This window comes from Ceratina calcarata, unplaced genomic scaffold (assembly GCF_001652005.2).
Source record: "Ceratina calcarata isolate Rehan_Ccalc_2016 unplaced genomic scaffold, ASM165200v1 scaffold78.2, whole genome shotgun sequence".
Classification (NCBI taxonomy): Eukaryota; Metazoa; Arthropoda; class Insecta; order Hymenoptera; family Apidae; genus Ceratina; species Ceratina calcarata.
Genome location: NW_017179105.1, coordinates 704235 through 721290, shown reverse-complemented (window position 1 = coordinate 721290; position 17056 = coordinate 704235). Strand labels below are relative to the sequence as shown.

The following is a 17056-nucleotide window of genomic DNA, read 5'->3' as shown; positions in this document are numbered from 1 at the left end:
CTCCTAAACCGTTGAATCTACGGGAAAATTGTATAAGACCTTTTTTGTAGAGGACGACGAGATCTACAATTTGCATGTAAAAATTTTTCGCTAGCATTAATATTTAAAGAGTTATGGACGAAAAACGAAAAAACAGTTTTTTGCAAATTACTCGTTAACTATTGACGCTAGCAAGAAATTTTTACATGGAAATTGTAGATCTCGTCGTCCTCTACAAGAAAGGTCATGTGCAATTTTTCCGTATATCCAACGGTTTGGGAGTTATTGGCCAAAAACGAAAATTTGGAAGAAATTGAAGGGGTACCCCTTGGAAAAATCTCGGAAAAATCGAAAATTTTGTTTTGTTGTTTATTATTAGCAATGTACCTCCGACGTCTGATTTCTTTTTAAAAAATGCGTTTCTAAAGTGCATAAACTTTTGGGATTGACTGTATAGCCAATACATCCTTAAAAACTTTTTCAATTTAGCACACTCTCGCCATCCCTGGATGTAAACATTAAATAAATCTTCTTACTTAATTCTGGACCGACTCTACGTGCGGTCGTGAGAGGCCCAGCTGCTCTTCTAATCTATAAATTATCAAAGAAAAAGAGTATCCAACAATGTTCAAACATATTTAATACATTATTATACAAGTTATTTATTTACCGGAATGTCTTTCAATAAATTGATTCCTTCATCATCGGTACAATTCATATAAGCCTGAAACAAGGAACGAATTAAGAGATAGAAATTAGATTATAATCGTCGTATTAATATTTACTTCTACTAAATTTGCAGGACTTGGATATACAGAACAAATTGCTTCTGCAATTTCCAGACTGCTTAGATTAAACTGGCGAAGCTGCTGTTGCCATAATCTTTTCAATCCGTTTCCATCTTTATCTACTTTCACAGTGTTCTTATTGTCTCCCATTACATACCAATCAAATTTGTTTGACAAGCCTTTATTTTTCTCTAATTTGTAAGGTGTCTCCGCTATAGCTTTTGTACATTGATATACCATTAGAGCCAAATCATGACGACTGTTAATCAGCCTGCTACTACAGCCAGCAATAATTTGTACTTCATTGAGACATGATTCAAGACGCCTTCTTGATATCTCTGGGAAGTTTTTGAAATCTTGATCACCAGTCTTCCCCGCTTGAGTCTTAGCTTTACCTTTACCTGCCCCTTTCTTGTGGTATGCAAAATAATCTTCGATCTCAAAAATTACAAGAATTATATTGGAATTTGGTAATAAAGATTTGATGCTAGAAATAGATGCAGAAAAGCTGCCAGCCTCTACTTCTGTCACAGCTTTATCCCAATTCCATATTAAGAGTATTTGATTAACTCTCTCAATATCTGATACTGTACATATCTGATTATCCTCATTGACATAACTATGTTCAACATTTCTTTTCCATGTAATGCTATTTGAAATTAATTCTGTGTTAATACTATATTGTACATTAGCTTCCATCAATGTATTTATAATTACTGCAAAGGCAGCAGAATTCTCAATACCTTCGTCAAGGACCACTTCCACGAACTTCATACATTCACCAGGTCTCAGATTTTTCAATCTCTTAGCAGCGATGGTTTTCAGTGCCCTGTCTCTTGTTAATTGATCTCGTTTCTTCAATTTCTCTTCATTTAGTTGATTCTTATTTCTTTTACCCACAGGTTTTTTTCTCTTCTGTACATTTATGTTTTCTTCATCTGAATCAGATGTGGTATTGGGTAAAGTTTGTTTTCTCGATTCCTTGTCATTGCTTCGAGATGACAATGCGCAAGTATTAAAAACAGGAGAATTGTTTATATTACTGATGACATTGTGTGATTCACCTACGTTATCTTTATCAAAGTCATAATCAAATTGTACTTCGGGAAGCTCAAACTCACTTGAGTCAGAATCATCGAAAGATTTCTTATTTTCATTATCATTCCTTCGTTTTTGTGTGAGCTCGATAGACGAAACGGACTCGTTCGAATCACTTAACACGACGACTTCCGACATTTTAATTAATCGTCCAGTGAAACACAATTAATTCAATTGCTCGTGTCACGATCATTTACAAATCTTATTTTGAAATGTTTTGAAAAATAAGTACGTCACTATAGTCTACTCTAGAAACCTATAGTGTGCACATCTCAAAAATCCCATGAAGTGCCCGCCCTGTCCTATAAATAATTCATGATCTCCACATGTAAAGTAAGCTTTATCACAATATATGTGTGCTTTCTGAAAATCGAATGCTCATGTTTTTTAGAACATTCTTCATATAAGAAATAAATACTGATTTATTTAGGATTATCTTAATTATTTTCATAGTCGGAGAAAAACTTGGAAAGACGTAAAATTTTATCTATCCTCGTAACTGTCGATCGTCTGGTTAATCGTAGGCGTCGGTGAAAATTTACTGTTCTGAATATTATGTAAATTACAACTACACATGTACCTACCCTCTTGTATATCATTCTCTTAATTGCATCTTTTACTTCTTGCCTCTTACCATTGAAATCGATTCATAACAAGAATCTTCTGCGACATAAATTTCTTATTTTAGATATTCAATATGATATAGCTGTACATACATGTCCATAATGGTTTTCATATCATGCATATAATTTTGTTTTTTTTCTATGTTAGATCGCAATATATTGTTTTTCATTGTTGAAAATCTAATCATCGGATCGTAACGTTACGAAATATAATTAATGTGTTAACACTACATGACTCCTTCCATCGAACACACTAAAGGTTAGTTTCACGATAGAAGGTATTGATTTAACGTAATTTAAACAATTGACTATTATATAATAATCCTGTGAATTTTAGTGTACACGTATGTAAGCTAAGGGATGATAGACATGTGAGAAACATTATAAACGATTACAGTGTGTGTTGAAAGGATCCAGCTTATTTATTAATTGAGCTTCGTCGTATAATGTTAATTTCCACATCAACAATGCCTTCAACGTCGTTAAATAGTTCTCGTATACCAAGTCCCATCAGTGATACTTTTGATGACAATCCGAGTAGATTAACTAAGTACTTGCATCAATTAGCTGGGTGCTATGAAACTGAAATTGATGTGCTTGCAAAAGATCATTGTTACGCTCGTCCATGGAATTGGAGGCCAGAAAATGTCTATGCAAAGCCAATAAAAAAATTGTTTTTCCCCAAGAAAGATTTATCATCGTAAGTATTAAAAAGTAATGTTATAAATGAAATCAGTAATAGGCAGTTATATTATATTTTTCTCATGTATCAGGGATAAAGGTACTCCGGATGAAGACATTGATATCGAAGAAGATATCAACGCACCAATGGTGCCACCAATTGATTTTACAAGAGTCAAACACCAGATGGATGAATTACAACAATTGTCAAACTTTGCTAGACCAGATGAGAATGATGATTGGGAAGAGAAACTTGATAAAATTTTGTGGACGCCTGTTCAGAATCGTATATTCACCAAAGTATTAAAAATATTGAATTCAGAGAGACTTACAAGATTATCTAAGGTGAACAATCCGATAGAACCAATTTATCGGAGGACGTCAGTTGATACAGCTGCAAGAAGATTTAGAGAAACATTGGCTTCGGCTGGCTGGGATTGGAGAGTCGCTCAATGGTTGCACCATTTATTGTTCGATCATCTCCCTCAAGAATATCTCGGAATCTATCTTGATATATTACAAAATTTAAGGCTGAAAATCCCTCAGCTCATCGATAAGATGATTGCTGTGCAACCAAATATTAATGCCAAGACTGGTTCTATAACATGGGAAACCCTTGGATCACTTCTTAAACGTACATGGGATCCAGTTGCTCCAAGTTTAAATAGCAATAGACTAGTAATTATATTTTACCACGAAGAGTTATATCATATAATTGTATGTTTACGTGTATTATAATTGTTATTTATATTACAGAAAAAGTTACCAGGTAATCCGATTTTAATAATAGTCCCATCCGGAGTCGGATTTAGCATGTCAGCTCGGCAACATAAGTGGATTTCACAATTAGGAGCGTTAGGAATGGTCGTTACTGTTAATACACATTTAGGCTTAGCAGCCAATAGAATGACTATGATGGTTTGTATCGATCAGCTAGTTCAAGCCACCAGAACTAAAATACAAGACATTAGGAGTGACTGTCCTGGTAGACCTATAATTCTTGTTGGTTTTAATACGGGTGCTGCTCTTGCTTGTCAGGTAAAGTCACTTACAGAAATAAATTTTATATAGAAATATTCAGTATTAACTGTTAATGTTTGTAGGTTGCACAAATTGAACACGTAACTGCAGTTATTTGCCTTGGATTTCCTTTCAATACAGCTGAGGGGAAACGAGGTACACCCGATGATACATTATTGGATATTCGATGTCCAGTCATGTTTGTCATAGGGCAGTGTGCCACACTTATAAGACACGAAGATTTGGAAGAAGTCAGGGAAAAGATGATGGTTGAAACGAGTTTAGTCGTGGTCGGAACGGCCGACGACAATTTAAGGATATCTACAGTGAAAAAGATATCGAAAGGTATTACGCAAAATATGGTGGACAAGTGTATCTTGGACGAGATAGGAGATTTCGTCGGGACTATACTTTTACAACCACACCCATTGCCATTAAGATCGACGTCGTTGTCGAACTACGAGAATAAAAACAATAGAAAAGAACGAAAACGAAGGAACTCTACGAGTAGTTCTGTCGAAAGTGAACCGACCTCACCCACCGTAAAGAAATCCCGACCAAACACACCGATTTCTACAGTGGTGTCCGTTGGTCAAAATACACAGTCGACCGCGATCTCTCGAGTAGGTACATTCAGTACACAGTCGAACATAATTGCAGTTAGTGGAACACATGCGAATCATACTCAAACTGTAAAGCGGAAACCTCGAGTTATCAACAACCAGAAGGCTCCTTTTGTAGAACATCTAATAACATCGAGACTTTCTGCACAGGTAAGTCAATGATTCTTATTCTCATTCTTCCCTTCGATAACGTGGCATTCTTTTTCAGTCGAATTCAAATTCAGATAACGGCGGCATAACATTGAACATTGGCTCCTTAGCAAGCCTAGCGCCGATCGGTCCGATACGTCTAGCTCCAACGTCATCAGGCCAAGTTGTATCTGCGGCGATTAAAACTATTCCTAAACAATCAGTCGCATCGAATAAAGTGCCTAAAATTGTATCAAACGTACAATTGCAGAACGTATCGAAAATGAAAACCATTGTATCATCGGGTAAAGGTTTTCCTAAAGTGATATCGCACAATTATAGACATCTCAATATTCCGGATAAAAGCGGTGATACGAAGCTAGTTAACGTACTGACGACGTCGGGAAGCCAGATCAGAGTTAACACTTCGAATGCAGCAGGTAAATTAATAAATACTTCTCCTAGCTGTTTGTATGTACATGTATTCACTACACTCATGTTCTACTGACATGTTTTTACAGCGATCCATAGCAAGTCTACGGTCGGCACGTCGAATGGAACATTGTCAAATATCTTACAAAATGGAAAAAATTCGCTCGCAGTCGCTAGTAGTTCGTCATCTGCACGTGTATCAGTACCTCCCAGCATTTTACTAACACCATGCACAAGCACTTCCGTGACAACTAGTGTTCCGTCCACTACATCGCCGATAACAAAAGGTAGAATATTATTATCCAATCAGTTACTAAATAATTTACCTACATCATAATAGTTAATTTACAATTGATCATATTGAACGATCAAAAGAAAAGAATTATCAAATTGATGCAAATTATTGGGTTGGCAACTAAGTCATTGGCGATTTCAAATAAGAAGGAAAATTCAGAATTTTTGTTAAAAAATATAACTTTATTCAATTAGATATTGCCCGTTCTTGTGGATGACCTTTTTCCATCGTTTTGGCAGTGTAAAAATTCCCCGTTCGTAAAATGTCTGCTCTTTGCTATTAAAAAACTGAATTAGGTGTGATCTGACATCATCCGCGTTATTAAAAATTTTACCATTTAAAGAGTTTTGCATGGAACGAAATAAATGGTAATCCGAAGGCGGAAGATCAGGGCTATATGGTGGGTGTGACAAAACATCCCAACCCAGTTCCAATAACTTTTGCCGAATGACCAAAGATGTGTGGGGCCTAGCGTTATCATGACAGTATCAGGAAGACAACACCCTTCTGATTTGACAATACCGACCGCTTTTCTTTAATTGCATCGTTCAGTTTGTCGAGTTGTTCAACATACACATTTGAATTGATCGTTTGGTTCTGTGACATGAGTTCAAAATACAAAATTCCTTTGTAGTCCCACCAGACTGACAGCATAATCTTTTTTTGGTGAATCTCTGCTTTTGATGTTGTTTGGGCTGGTTGATCTTGCTTCACCCACGATCTCTTGCGAGTAACATTGTTATAAACTATTCACTTTTCGTCGCCAGTAACTAGGTTTTTCAGAAATGGATCATTTTCATTGTGTTTCTGAAGCGAATCACAGATGCTTATCCGTTGCGTCAAATGAATTTCCTTTAGCTGGTGAGGGATCCATAAATCAAGTTTCTTGACATAACCAAGGGTTTTTAATTTTTTTTCAATGCATGTATGCGATACATCTCTGCAATGTCTCGTGTTGTGCTGTGACGATCTGAATCGATAATGGCCTTGATATGGATTTCATCCACCTCGACTGAGCGGCTAGATCGTTGTGCATTTTCCAGTGAAAAATCACCAGAACGAAATCTTTCAAACCAATTTCGACACTGCCTTTCTTTTAAGGCTTCATCTCCATATACGGCACATAAGTTCTTTTGTGCTTGTGATGCGTTCTTGCTTTTTCGAAAGTAATACAATAAAATGTGTCGGAAGTGCACATCCTGTTTTTCCATTTTTAAATTGGAATAAAAACAAAACTAAAGAACTAATCGATATAATTTTTTACTAATTAAAAGTAGAAGTCTACACAGTAAGAAAAAAATACTCTGACCACGTTAACAACACAAAAGAAAGTGTAGAGTGAATCTATCGACAAAAGCGGCAATGACTTAGTTGCCGACCCAATACATTTATTGTTCCGAATAGTAATGTTTTTGAATCTCTTTTGTTTAAAAGAGAGAATACCTTTTTCTGAGAAAAAAATGTTCTTGTATATATGAAAATGAAAACTACGTTACTGTAAGTGTATATATTTGAAATATATTTTATATATTCGTAACACGTAAAAAAAGGGAACGAGAATTCACCTCACATTGAAAAGCACCCAAAAGACATTAATTAAAATATTACATGGATAAATATTAAGAAGTTTGAATAGTTAAAGAAGTTCTCAAGTATTTAGCATATAGTGATTAAAAGAACAAGAGCACTGGAAGGAAGCATTCATGTCATCTATCAACACGTTTATCAAAAGTTTATATCATACAAATTTCTATTATGTAAGTTTCTTTAATGTCTATGTATTAGTTCTAGAATTCGTATTTGGCAACAATTTGTTTTATTAATACAAGTAACTCCTGTTTTTATTCATTGAGATGATATCGGTTTTACGTTTCTATTAATATCCAATATGTACATTTTTTATTTATCATACGAATCATATACGTACGTACATATAAAGATAAAACGTATCGTGCATGAACACCATTACTGAAATTATTTTTTTAATAAACGTGGATCTTGATCGCTCGTATTTCTTTCTTAGAATAAATCCAGTAAAATTGATAGATCTTTTCTTTTCTAGTCATAATTTTTGTTTTCGTACATACGCATTAAAATATTCTTTAGCACGTGTTGTAACATCAAATCTCTAAATTTAGCATGTATTTATGTTACTTTTACAATTAATATAAGTTTATATTTCTAAAGCATCGGAGGTAATATGCTGTAAATATTAAATTTCTTTTATTTTGCATTAAATAAACATTTCTCCATGTAAATTGAATTTATTTGTCTCCTTGCCCTGATCCCGTTTAACGTTATAAAAATACTTCCTACCATGTACTTCACATTATCGAAAATTAGTATTCCATCTATTAAATTAACATAAATTATATTGTCGAAACAAAAGTTCTGTACGTAAATTAGAAATTTAGGACACATTAAGTTTGACGTTTATTAGATTCTTGCATGTTTCATCTTTGAAGATACGATGGGATGAATCTTCATCCCTGAATAGTGTTCATAAGAGCGCAGTGAATTTTTTGTTCATAAGCTAGTTTACGTTTTAAAAGATGTTGAAAAATACGTGTGTGTTTTATAGTGATGGACGACATGGCAACAACCAGTAGCTCTTCGCACGCGATGCTCACTTCTACTCATTCCTTGGATACATTCAAGAAATCACAATTACCTCGACAAGTAACGACCAGTAATAAGAACGATAATAATAATTCTCATAATGCGTCATGCGGAAATATAATCATGGTCGAGAATTCCCTTAACGCTAAACCTGCTTGTTCACCGATGATAGTGCCAATAAGCAGTCACGGTTCAGGAACAATTGTACCGCTGTCTAATAAACTAAAAGTTGCTCAATCCACGAAAACGATGCCAAAGATCACGGTGAACGCGTCCAATTTACAAAGAATCCACAAGCCACAGATCGTGCAGAAACATTCGCTCGTAAACGAGATCGACGACGATTTAGGTAACATATTAGATATACCAATAATATTTGCAAAGGACGATGACAATTTAAATTCTATCGAGAAGAGTCCATCGGTGTCTCAGACCGTGCCCGTAGACGTTCACGAGAAAAACCCGACCAAATTAACCAGCAACACGAAAGTTGTTCTAATAAGCAACAAACAGGACAAACAATCGGCTAACAAATTCGTCACACCTTCTCAAGCCATCATATGTCCTAATGCAAATACACAGAATTTGAATCATATAATATTACAGACGAAACACCAGAACCCTGTGTTGTCGAAAACTAAAACGATCCCGATACAAACCCGTTCGAGTCAGCCTACTGTTAAATATACAAAAATAATTCTTGCAAAAAGAAATTCTCAGACGTATCAAAATGACAAGAGCGAGCAAGTCATTTTAACGAAGCCGCTTGATAAAATGAACGCTAAATTGTTAAATGTTGATGCGAGCGAGCATCGGTACGCACAGGTCACGACAAAATCAAAGATTGAAGATAATACAATAGGCGAAACGTTAGAAATAGAGGACGCTATCAAAATGAACATCATAGAACGGAAAAGAATTGAATTACCGTCACAGACAAGTGACAATATAAAAGATGGTTTGATTGAAACAACATTAAATGATGAGAATAAGTCGGAATGTACTAAAGTGAATAATGTAACAAATTTGTAAATATAAGATATTTAACTCTAATTGTATGTACATATGAGAGCGAGTCTGTACTCTAGTTACGTGAAAATCTATTGTACATCACAGTAATTGCTGCAATATTTAATTTCTCGTATCTCTCTCACTTTGGACACACTATTATTGAGTGATGGAATATACACAGGCGTAGAAAGTAGACTTTGTTTCACGTAATTCATGTTACATACAGTATTAACTTTTACAAGCTTTATGAAAATCCATGTATTCATCCGCAGTTAATTTAGTATTATTTATGCTATTAATATACTCTTTAAATTCACTATTTTGAAAATGATGATTTGTTACCGTTCTTTTGGTATTTGTCTTTTTCGGAACTGGCACTGTTGGTTTAAATACAACACCAGTAGGATCAAATTCGATACACAGTTCTTCGGGTGAGCTGAAATAAATTAATTAATTAATTATACTGTTATAAATTTAAAAAATAGTTATGAACTTACAGTTTTGAAATTTGTGGAGATAAACTGCCTTCACCAGTCGGCGGCACAGCCCATGCTATGTTCTTCGCCATTTTTTGTACAATAACGTGATAATGCCGCTAGTAGTAAAACATGAAAACAGTATTTATGATACTTATTTAACTCATGTGCATTTATTATATATGTAAATACATACCTGTAAAGCCGTAAGCTCCCACAATGCAGAACAATGTGCATTGCAACATTCAGGTTCTTCTAATTCTGCTTGATAAAGGCCATCTCCGCTGGTACAATCAGTATCCAGTAAGATGTCTGCTGTTTTTCCAAGTTGCATAGTTTGTTTTATAATACCAAGAACACCGAGCGCAGAATTATGTTGTAATTGCAAACTGAGAATAGCTATCCTTTTGATAAATGCTATTAAACGACTTTGTGTGATTCTCTTTCTTCTAAGGATCAGAGCTTGGACTAATACCTTTATAAGAATCTCTGTCTCTGAATGAGTTTTGCCACAGTGGATGTTCAATAGAATTTTATACAAATGTGCGTAAAACCTGCATAAAAATTATATGCTATTATGAACGTAATTTTAACGTTAGTTCTTTTTCATCTACTATGAGTTTCCTTTTTATACAGACCTGTAAGGATCAATGTTTAAAGCCGAGCCTTGTCCTGACAATATTGTAAATACACAATGAATACAATGCAATTGATCTCTCAAGCTTAAATTACCCTCTGCCATCAGTTTATTTATAGCGGCTACCAAATCTTGGTAAAAATCTAAATTTATACAGTGCGCGAATCTGCAATTATCAAATGTTGTTAAAGAACATACAATTTACTGTACAATTAAATTCAGTATAATCCTGTCATACTTTGCAAGTCCTTCCAAGCAGATCGATAGAATCTTACTGTTAGGAGCTTCTTTCAAAATTCTAAAGTATATTGTGAACACCATGCTTGTTATCTCAGTAAGCAACTTTTGTTTTGTTTGCTTATTCTCTTCTGCTTTGGTTTCAAGCAATTCTTTCTCTACTTCTTCGAGCCTCTTATTTCTTTTCCTTTCTCGTTTGCTTAAAGCGAGAATCCTCTGTTTATGTGATGTAAGTTTCTTCTGTTTAGTCTCCTCCTCCTTTTCTTTATCCAAATTTACGTCTTTTATTCGAAGCGATAAGAGCACTTGCAGAACTTCAGAATGGACGGAATGAGCTTTCAATTTGATGTATTGATTTAATTTGCGTACCATCTGAAATATAGCATAATAAACTTTCAAGATTTGTAACATGACACAGTAGTGTTAGTTTCTTACTTTAAGTGATAATTCCGCGCGTTTGTCTTCCTTAAATATCTGAGAAATGCATTTGAGGACCTCTTGCCTTACGAACTCGTGTTTGTTATCCAACAGTGGTACAAGGAAGGTTGCTACGTTGACGGAATAATTAAAGTAAGGATGAGTCGTCAGAAGACCACACATGCATGTTACCGCAACTTTCCCTAATTCAAGTTCTTGCTCTCTTATGTGCCGCGTATCACCCTTCCTTTTTCGTAATATGTTACACATCTTTTCCAATTTCTGTAGATAACGTCTATAGTATCTTAATAACGTAACTTCATAATTTTGCAGCGCATACGTTTCCTTTTTAACTGAAATGAAGATAAACATGTGTAGTTACAACTTCTAACAATTATATTATTCTCATATTTCACTTGTCATTAGATACGTACATCTTACACCTTCTTGTTGTATTTGATGGATTTGATACGAAGGCAACAAGTCTTTAAAAACTTCGAGTAAAGAAACAGTTGCTAATTTTCTCACAGTAATATATACCTCTGGATTAGTTTCTTCCATTAATTCCAACAAGACTTTAAAATTCTCAACCTTGGCCTCTGGTGACTCTAGAAGACTACTAGACAATAATCCTATTTTCAAACGTTTGGATCTTAATACTTCGTTACGACACGCTAAGAGTTCTACCATAGACACTGGTTTCTTATCCTCATCATCCTAGAAAATTAATAATTTGAAAATATTTTTATACACAACATGATATTCCATGAGTTAATCAGATCCTACATCTAAATTCGATTCCATATCTGCACTACTAGCATCATCATCCTGGTCTTTATCAAATAGTTCTTCATCGTCTTGCTCATCAAATTCATTTACATTATTATCTTCGATCAATCTTTTCTGTATGACTCCGTTTTTAGTTTTTGTAGGAAGCAACATGCGAACTCTTTTTATCCCTTCTTCCCCAACTACTTTTGACATACTATTTTCATATCTTTCTTCCAGTGTATCCTCATCCTTTCTTCTCTTATTCTGTTGTTTATCAACTGTTCTAAAATATGTGTAAAATATAATATCCTTAATCAAAATGTGGTCACTAAAGAATCATGTATGACATACTTAGGTAAACGTATCTGCTTCAACAGATCATAGGATTTATTAGAAATAGCTTCTTTTAAAAAATCCAAATCATTATCTTCCACCATATTCATAAGATCCTCTCCATGATCACTTTCTTCCTCTTCTGCAGGCTCCGCATGTGGAACTACTGCTTTCTGAATTTGTTTCTTCGCTGGTTTGTGTCTTCGTGCTTTCAGTTTTCCTTGTTTTGTAAGTTTATTTCTTTTTTGATTACTTCTTTTAACTGCGCTGATCTTTAGTTTCTTCTGCATGGTCAAGAATCAATTAATGCAATTTCGCACAAAGGTTACTATTGCCGTTAACACTAAAATATATACTTACTGCCATTTTTCCGTAGTTTCAATTAATTTGTTATTTAAATACTCGTAAAACTCATTTAACAACTGTTTACCCAGCTTGAATAAGAAGCTTTCGGCACTGTAATCAAATGCAGCAGTAACAAGTAGTGTTACCACGTGTTTTCGTATGCTACCGCTACGATACAATGCAAGCTCCACGTGATAATCTTATTCATATACTTTCATAGTAAATCAATATTATAAAATAAGTATCCGTGCATGGTAAATAATAAGTTATGATAGAATGAATCTTTCAAATATTTTTTATACATTATTTGTAGATCTAACGGTTTAGCGTTGCATGTATGTTATACATCCCACGTTGTGTGTTTAATTGAATGATTACATCGGTGCGTGATCCGAGTATTAAAAGTGTTGATTTAAATTAAATATCAGTATAAAAACCGTACATGTTTGAAATATTAAATCTTTATTCACAGCAGTATCATTTTTTTAGTAAATAATTTGCTGAATATGCTAAGAATTACTTAAAAGTGCTATAGAGGATATTGTGTTGTGCTCATGGTGCTTTCAAGTTTTCTCAGGATGTAAATTATTTAGAAAAACATTTCCTGTTGTTCATTTATTGCTCCAGGCTTCTGTAAGAATTTTCTTCGAACTTCGGTACAAAGTAAGTTGACGTTATTTAAAATTAAGCTATTTTAGAAACTAAGGTTATGCTTCGTTGATCAGATTCGTACAAAGATTGAACAAAGTAAACTATGTAAGTATTACTGAATGAAATCAAATTCTTTTATGATTTTAATGCTGTCTTACAAGTAGAAAAATTAATAATGAACAATTTGTCGACCTTGATTTATTCTATCAATAATCTTTCTTTGAATTCAAAGCTGAAAATATCTTTGATAAATAAAAATAAACAGAATATTGAAGAGCATAAGAAATGCGAAAATCAAAAAAGTCGCGGTCATTCTACTTCTTTGTGTTCTTTATTTTCAGTTCGTGAAAGTAGTATGAAAAGGAAAGCTATGCACTCTTGAAATCGTTGTTTCGCAAGAACATAGGTATTTGGCCTACCATACCAATGAATCTCCCCGAACGCACACCTAGAGAATCTTAATACACTCTCATAAATTGACGTACAATAAGATCCAGCGTAGAACGTTTAATGGCCTTCAATAGGATTAATTTACGATCCACATATAAAACTGACTTGAACATCAGATCTTAAAAACTCACTGTTTATAATGTGCATATGTAAATCTGGACAGCGGCAGTAACAACAACAAATTAATTTGTGCTTTACATTAACGTCAAGCATGTTTCAAACGTGTAATTATAGGATATTGGTGTTTGATGTGCGTTATTACGATCCATAGATCAGTGTTCGTCGAGTTACAGCCTCTTCCTATGACATACGGTTTATTTACGCAGTATACATGTAAGAAGAAACTCGAATGACGGAATCATCCGCGCAGTTGCAATTATTTTTTAATTCAGTTAACAAAATTTCTGCGACATCCGGTTGGTTAATCCAGAGTAACGCCACTGTTACTCTGACCATCATATGCACAGCGTGTCTGAACTTTTGCGAGGAATGACGCATTTCATAACATATTTCCAAACCGTAATCTTATCACTTGTAAATTAAAATTGATTAATGGACTGTATCCAATAAAAAGAAAGAGAATATACCGCCGAGATGATTGTCCCGTATGTTTGCAATAGAAGGCTGGTAGTGTGTAGATTGTAAATGTTCTTTGCCGCGTGCACCACGTGGTTTCCAGTAGCTGGTAGCTGAGATATAGTTATGAGCCGACCTTTGCGGTGCTCGTATCGGTTCTTCATTGAGATTTAAATTACTCTTTCTCTTCTACTTATCGATAACACATTCGTGCGATGACCGTAGGCTCTTATAAAACATATTTCAAGTTCTACTCTCATTAGGTAGGAGACTGTGCATCTTTCCGCGAACTTTCAATTCTCGCGGCTAAAAGCCGACGAAATTGGAAAATTATTGGAATCAAGGTATTTCTTCCTAAACGTATTAAACGAATAATTTCTTCTCTCGAAATGAATCACGACGTTTAAAGAGAGACACCGAGGCAGGTCACATTTCGCAAAGTAATTACAAATTAAATCGCGACCACGAATGCCTTTTAAACGAGTTTTATAATTTTTGTGGATTATAACGTTTGAAGTTACTTGCACGAGGGATCTAGAAATTTGAATTGCATTGCAAACCTGTTCAATTGTTTTACACGCATCGGAACGTATTGCATCGTTAGCTAAGAAGCGAGTCAGTGAACTGTCCTCGGCGAATATCGTCTGTGGTTACTTAACGTATTGCAGTAGAAAGTTGGCGTTTGCCGTGGTCGAAGTGCAGTCGTTTGTACTGATATTTTCATTTCCGAAGGCGTTTTGTAAACGTTTTCGATCGTGACGGATCGTGGTGTAGTGCGGAAAGGGTAACCGTCGGACCGGTCGGATCTATGGATTTCGAAGAAGCGACCAGTAGGGTTTTTTCAAGATTCACGTGTTTCATTCAAAGTTCATACGTTTGTCGAAGTGAATAAAGGGTGATCGAAATGAGAACGAGCAGTTGAGCAGTGACCAACACGCTTTCGTAGATAAACAAAATAACAGACTCAGCAGATAGTTTACTTTTCATCCGGTGAGGAAAACATCGCGTGAAGATGGACGGTTTCATTGAGGTTTTTCTCTTCTTCGGAGTCCTCTTTTATTTCTTCAACTTCAGGTAACGTGTATTCATTCCCTTCCTGTCGTGCATGTTGCAGAAAACGGACGTTCCGTTCCGGTTTTTTGCCAACGAAGTTGCAGGTTTAGAATTAAAAACGTGCTGCCAATAATCATGCTAATTACACGAAGGATAACACGCGCTACAGTCACACACAGTCATGTCATACCAGTTGTACACAAATTTTGTTAAAGTATAGTTATTATTATACAATATATAACGGACATTACATAATGTACATTTTTAACGAACATTTCGAATTTGCATGATCGGAGCGGGCAAGATAAATTCTAATCGTTCGATGCTTTCATGGCAATGAAATGTTATAAGAAGTTCTTTGATAACCCGATCTTCCAAGATACCGTCATGCGTGTATCATTGAAATTTTTTCTCGTGTAATAAACTGTATGCTGCGTAATAGCCCATATCTAAGCTCTAAACTAAAATTTAACATTAATAGAGAAATGCGATAACGCGTTTAATTGAGCGTTCCGTTCCAAAAATGCGTAATTACGTATTACGTTATTACATATCGTAATATACATTACGAAAAATGCGATTTATGATATATTATTTATTCATTGTCATGTCGGTATACAGAGAAACAGCTGTTTGTGGTATTAAACCTAATTGATTGGATGTTCTCGCAGCTTTTGATATAATTTTTATCAGCTTGGACTTTGACTATTGTTGTCGACGCGTGCTCTAACTAAGCCGAGGTAAAGAGTTGTAAACAAAAAGAAATAGCATCATTGTCTCTGGTTTCCACTTGAAACGGTACAACGTTCAAAGTAGATAACCATAAAAGATAGGCGAAATAAAACGAGACATTCTGTCTGTAGGAAGGGCGCTCGCTTAATTATTTCCCCCTATTGTTGTGGCTGTATTCATATTCTATCTGCACAATTATGTGTCCGCAAACAGATCAATTTGCTAATATACATAAATGCCATTTATTTCCGACATGGAACGTGACATTTAATATTCATTTATGTAAGCGACGCACGATATATTTCACGGGAACTATGTAATTCAGATCGTATGGTCAAGTATCTCTTTTCTCATACGACATCGATTTAATTGTTTCATAAACTTGCTGCAATATTCAATAATGCCCACCATGAGTTCCGCATTGATAATAATTAGTCCGGTTCGCTCAAGACCCAATTTTATCTCGTGCCTTAGTTGAATTCTTTAATCCTTTCTGTGCAAGACCTTTGATTTCGTGGGGTCACTTTGTCTATACTGATCAATTGATCAATCATTTCTTATCATATCTGTACCGCCTTTGTGTAATTCTTCATCTTAATTAATTTGCAAAAACGTAGAATGTTGAACATCAGAGACATTTCTCAATAGAAAACCGCATTCGCTATTTATTCGACTGTATCGACCTGTTAAGGATGTATTGGCTATAGAGTCAATCCCAAAAGTGTATGTACCTTAGAAAAACGCATTTCCTATAATTAAAAAGAAATCAGACGTCGGAAGAATAATGCTAATAATAAATAGCTACGTCCTAAAAAGTATAGAAGGAAATATCCAATTAAGTATTGACGCTGACGAAAATTTTTTTTTTTTCAAGATTGCGAAAAATGCTTCAAATAAAAGTTGTTTTCCTTCTAACTTCGATATTTAACGAGTTACGTATGATTATTTGGCATTTTATTGATGTTGACAAAATCCGACCATTCCACCGTCGAAACGGCGAACTTTTGGAAAAAAATTTCGTTTTTCCTCAATAACTCCTAAACCCCTGGAGATACGGGAAAATTGCATACGATCTTTCTT

The 17056-nt window shown here is 34.8% G+C and overlaps 4 protein-coding genes across 10 annotated transcripts in view; 2 read left to right on the top strand and 2 right to left on the bottom strand.

The window, feature by feature from the left end:
* Window positions 1–391: 391 nt before the first annotated feature.
* Window positions 392–2718, bottom strand: mms4 (Methyl methanesulfonate sensitivity 4). Of its 3 annotated transcripts, none has more exons than XM_018034232.2 (4): window positions 2450–2718; window positions 765–2228; window positions 650–703; window positions 392–570 (listed from the first exon to the last, which is right to left on the bottom strand). In XM_018034232.2, exons 2-4 carry the CDS (start codon window positions 2001–2003, stop codon window positions 460–462), a joined length of 1404 nt encoding a protein of 467 aa, XP_017889721.1. In that variant the 5' UTR covers window positions 2004–2228; window positions 2450–2718; the 3' UTR covers window positions 392–459. The 3 variants fall into 3 exon arrangements, with proteins under 3 accessions (XP_017889721.1, XP_026674170.1, XP_017889722.1); XM_026818369.1 differs by lacking the exon at window positions 2450–2718 and having other exon boundaries at window positions 765–1705; window positions 1889–2174; XM_018034233.2 differs by lacking the exon at window positions 2450–2718 and having other exon boundaries at window positions 765–1758; window positions 1836–1921.
* Rcd1 (Reduction in Cnn dots 1) lies at window positions 2656–9406 on the top strand. Its single transcript, XM_018034228.2, has 8 exons — window positions 2656–2747; window positions 2826–3188; window positions 3262–3847; window positions 3926–4207; window positions 4273–4962; window positions 5021–5381; window positions 5463–5660; window positions 8250–9406. The coding sequence occupies exons 2-8, from the start codon at window positions 2935–2937 to the stop codon at window positions 9317–9319; spliced, it is 3441 nt and encodes a 1146-aa protein (XP_017889717.1). The 5' UTR covers window positions 2656–2747; window positions 2826–2934; the 3' UTR covers window positions 9320–9406.
* Window positions 9407–9494: 88 nt separating this feature from the next.
* Window positions 9495–12706, bottom strand: Noc3 (Nucleolar complex protein 3). Of its 2 annotated transcripts, XM_018034229.2 has the most exons (10): window positions 12530–12706; window positions 12188–12453; window positions 11852–12119; window positions 11500–11782; window positions 11084–11418; window positions 10650–11020; window positions 10413–10577; window positions 9971–10328; window positions 9796–9893; window positions 9495–9734 (listed from the first exon to the last, which is right to left on the bottom strand). In XM_018034229.2, exons 1-10 carry the CDS (start codon window positions 12533–12535, stop codon window positions 9527–9529), a joined length of 2358 nt encoding a protein of 785 aa, XP_017889718.2. In that variant the 5' UTR covers window positions 12536–12706; the 3' UTR covers window positions 9495–9526. The 2 variants fall into 2 exon arrangements, with proteins under 2 accessions (XP_017889718.2, XP_026674168.1); XM_026818367.1 differs by lacking the exon at window positions 12530–12706 and having other exon boundaries at window positions 11852–12114; window positions 12188–12273.
* Window positions 12707–13047: 341 nt separating this feature from the next.
* Window positions 13048–17056, top strand: part of mino (glycerol-3-phosphate acyltransferase mino) — a 9855-nt gene continuing 5846 nt past the window's right edge. Inside the window, exons 1-2 of one of the 4 annotated variants that reach the window (XM_026818366.1) lie at window positions 13967–14535; window positions 15077–15265. In XM_026818366.1, the coding sequence (XP_026674167.1) occupies window positions 15204–15265 (62 nt within the window). In that variant the 5' untranslated portion in view covers window positions 13967–14535; window positions 15077–15203. Of the gene's footprint in view, window positions 13178–13966; window positions 15266–17056 lie in introns of those variants that run through there. The other 3 variants (XM_018034430.2, XM_018034432.2, XM_018034431.2) reach the window with 3 other exon arrangements.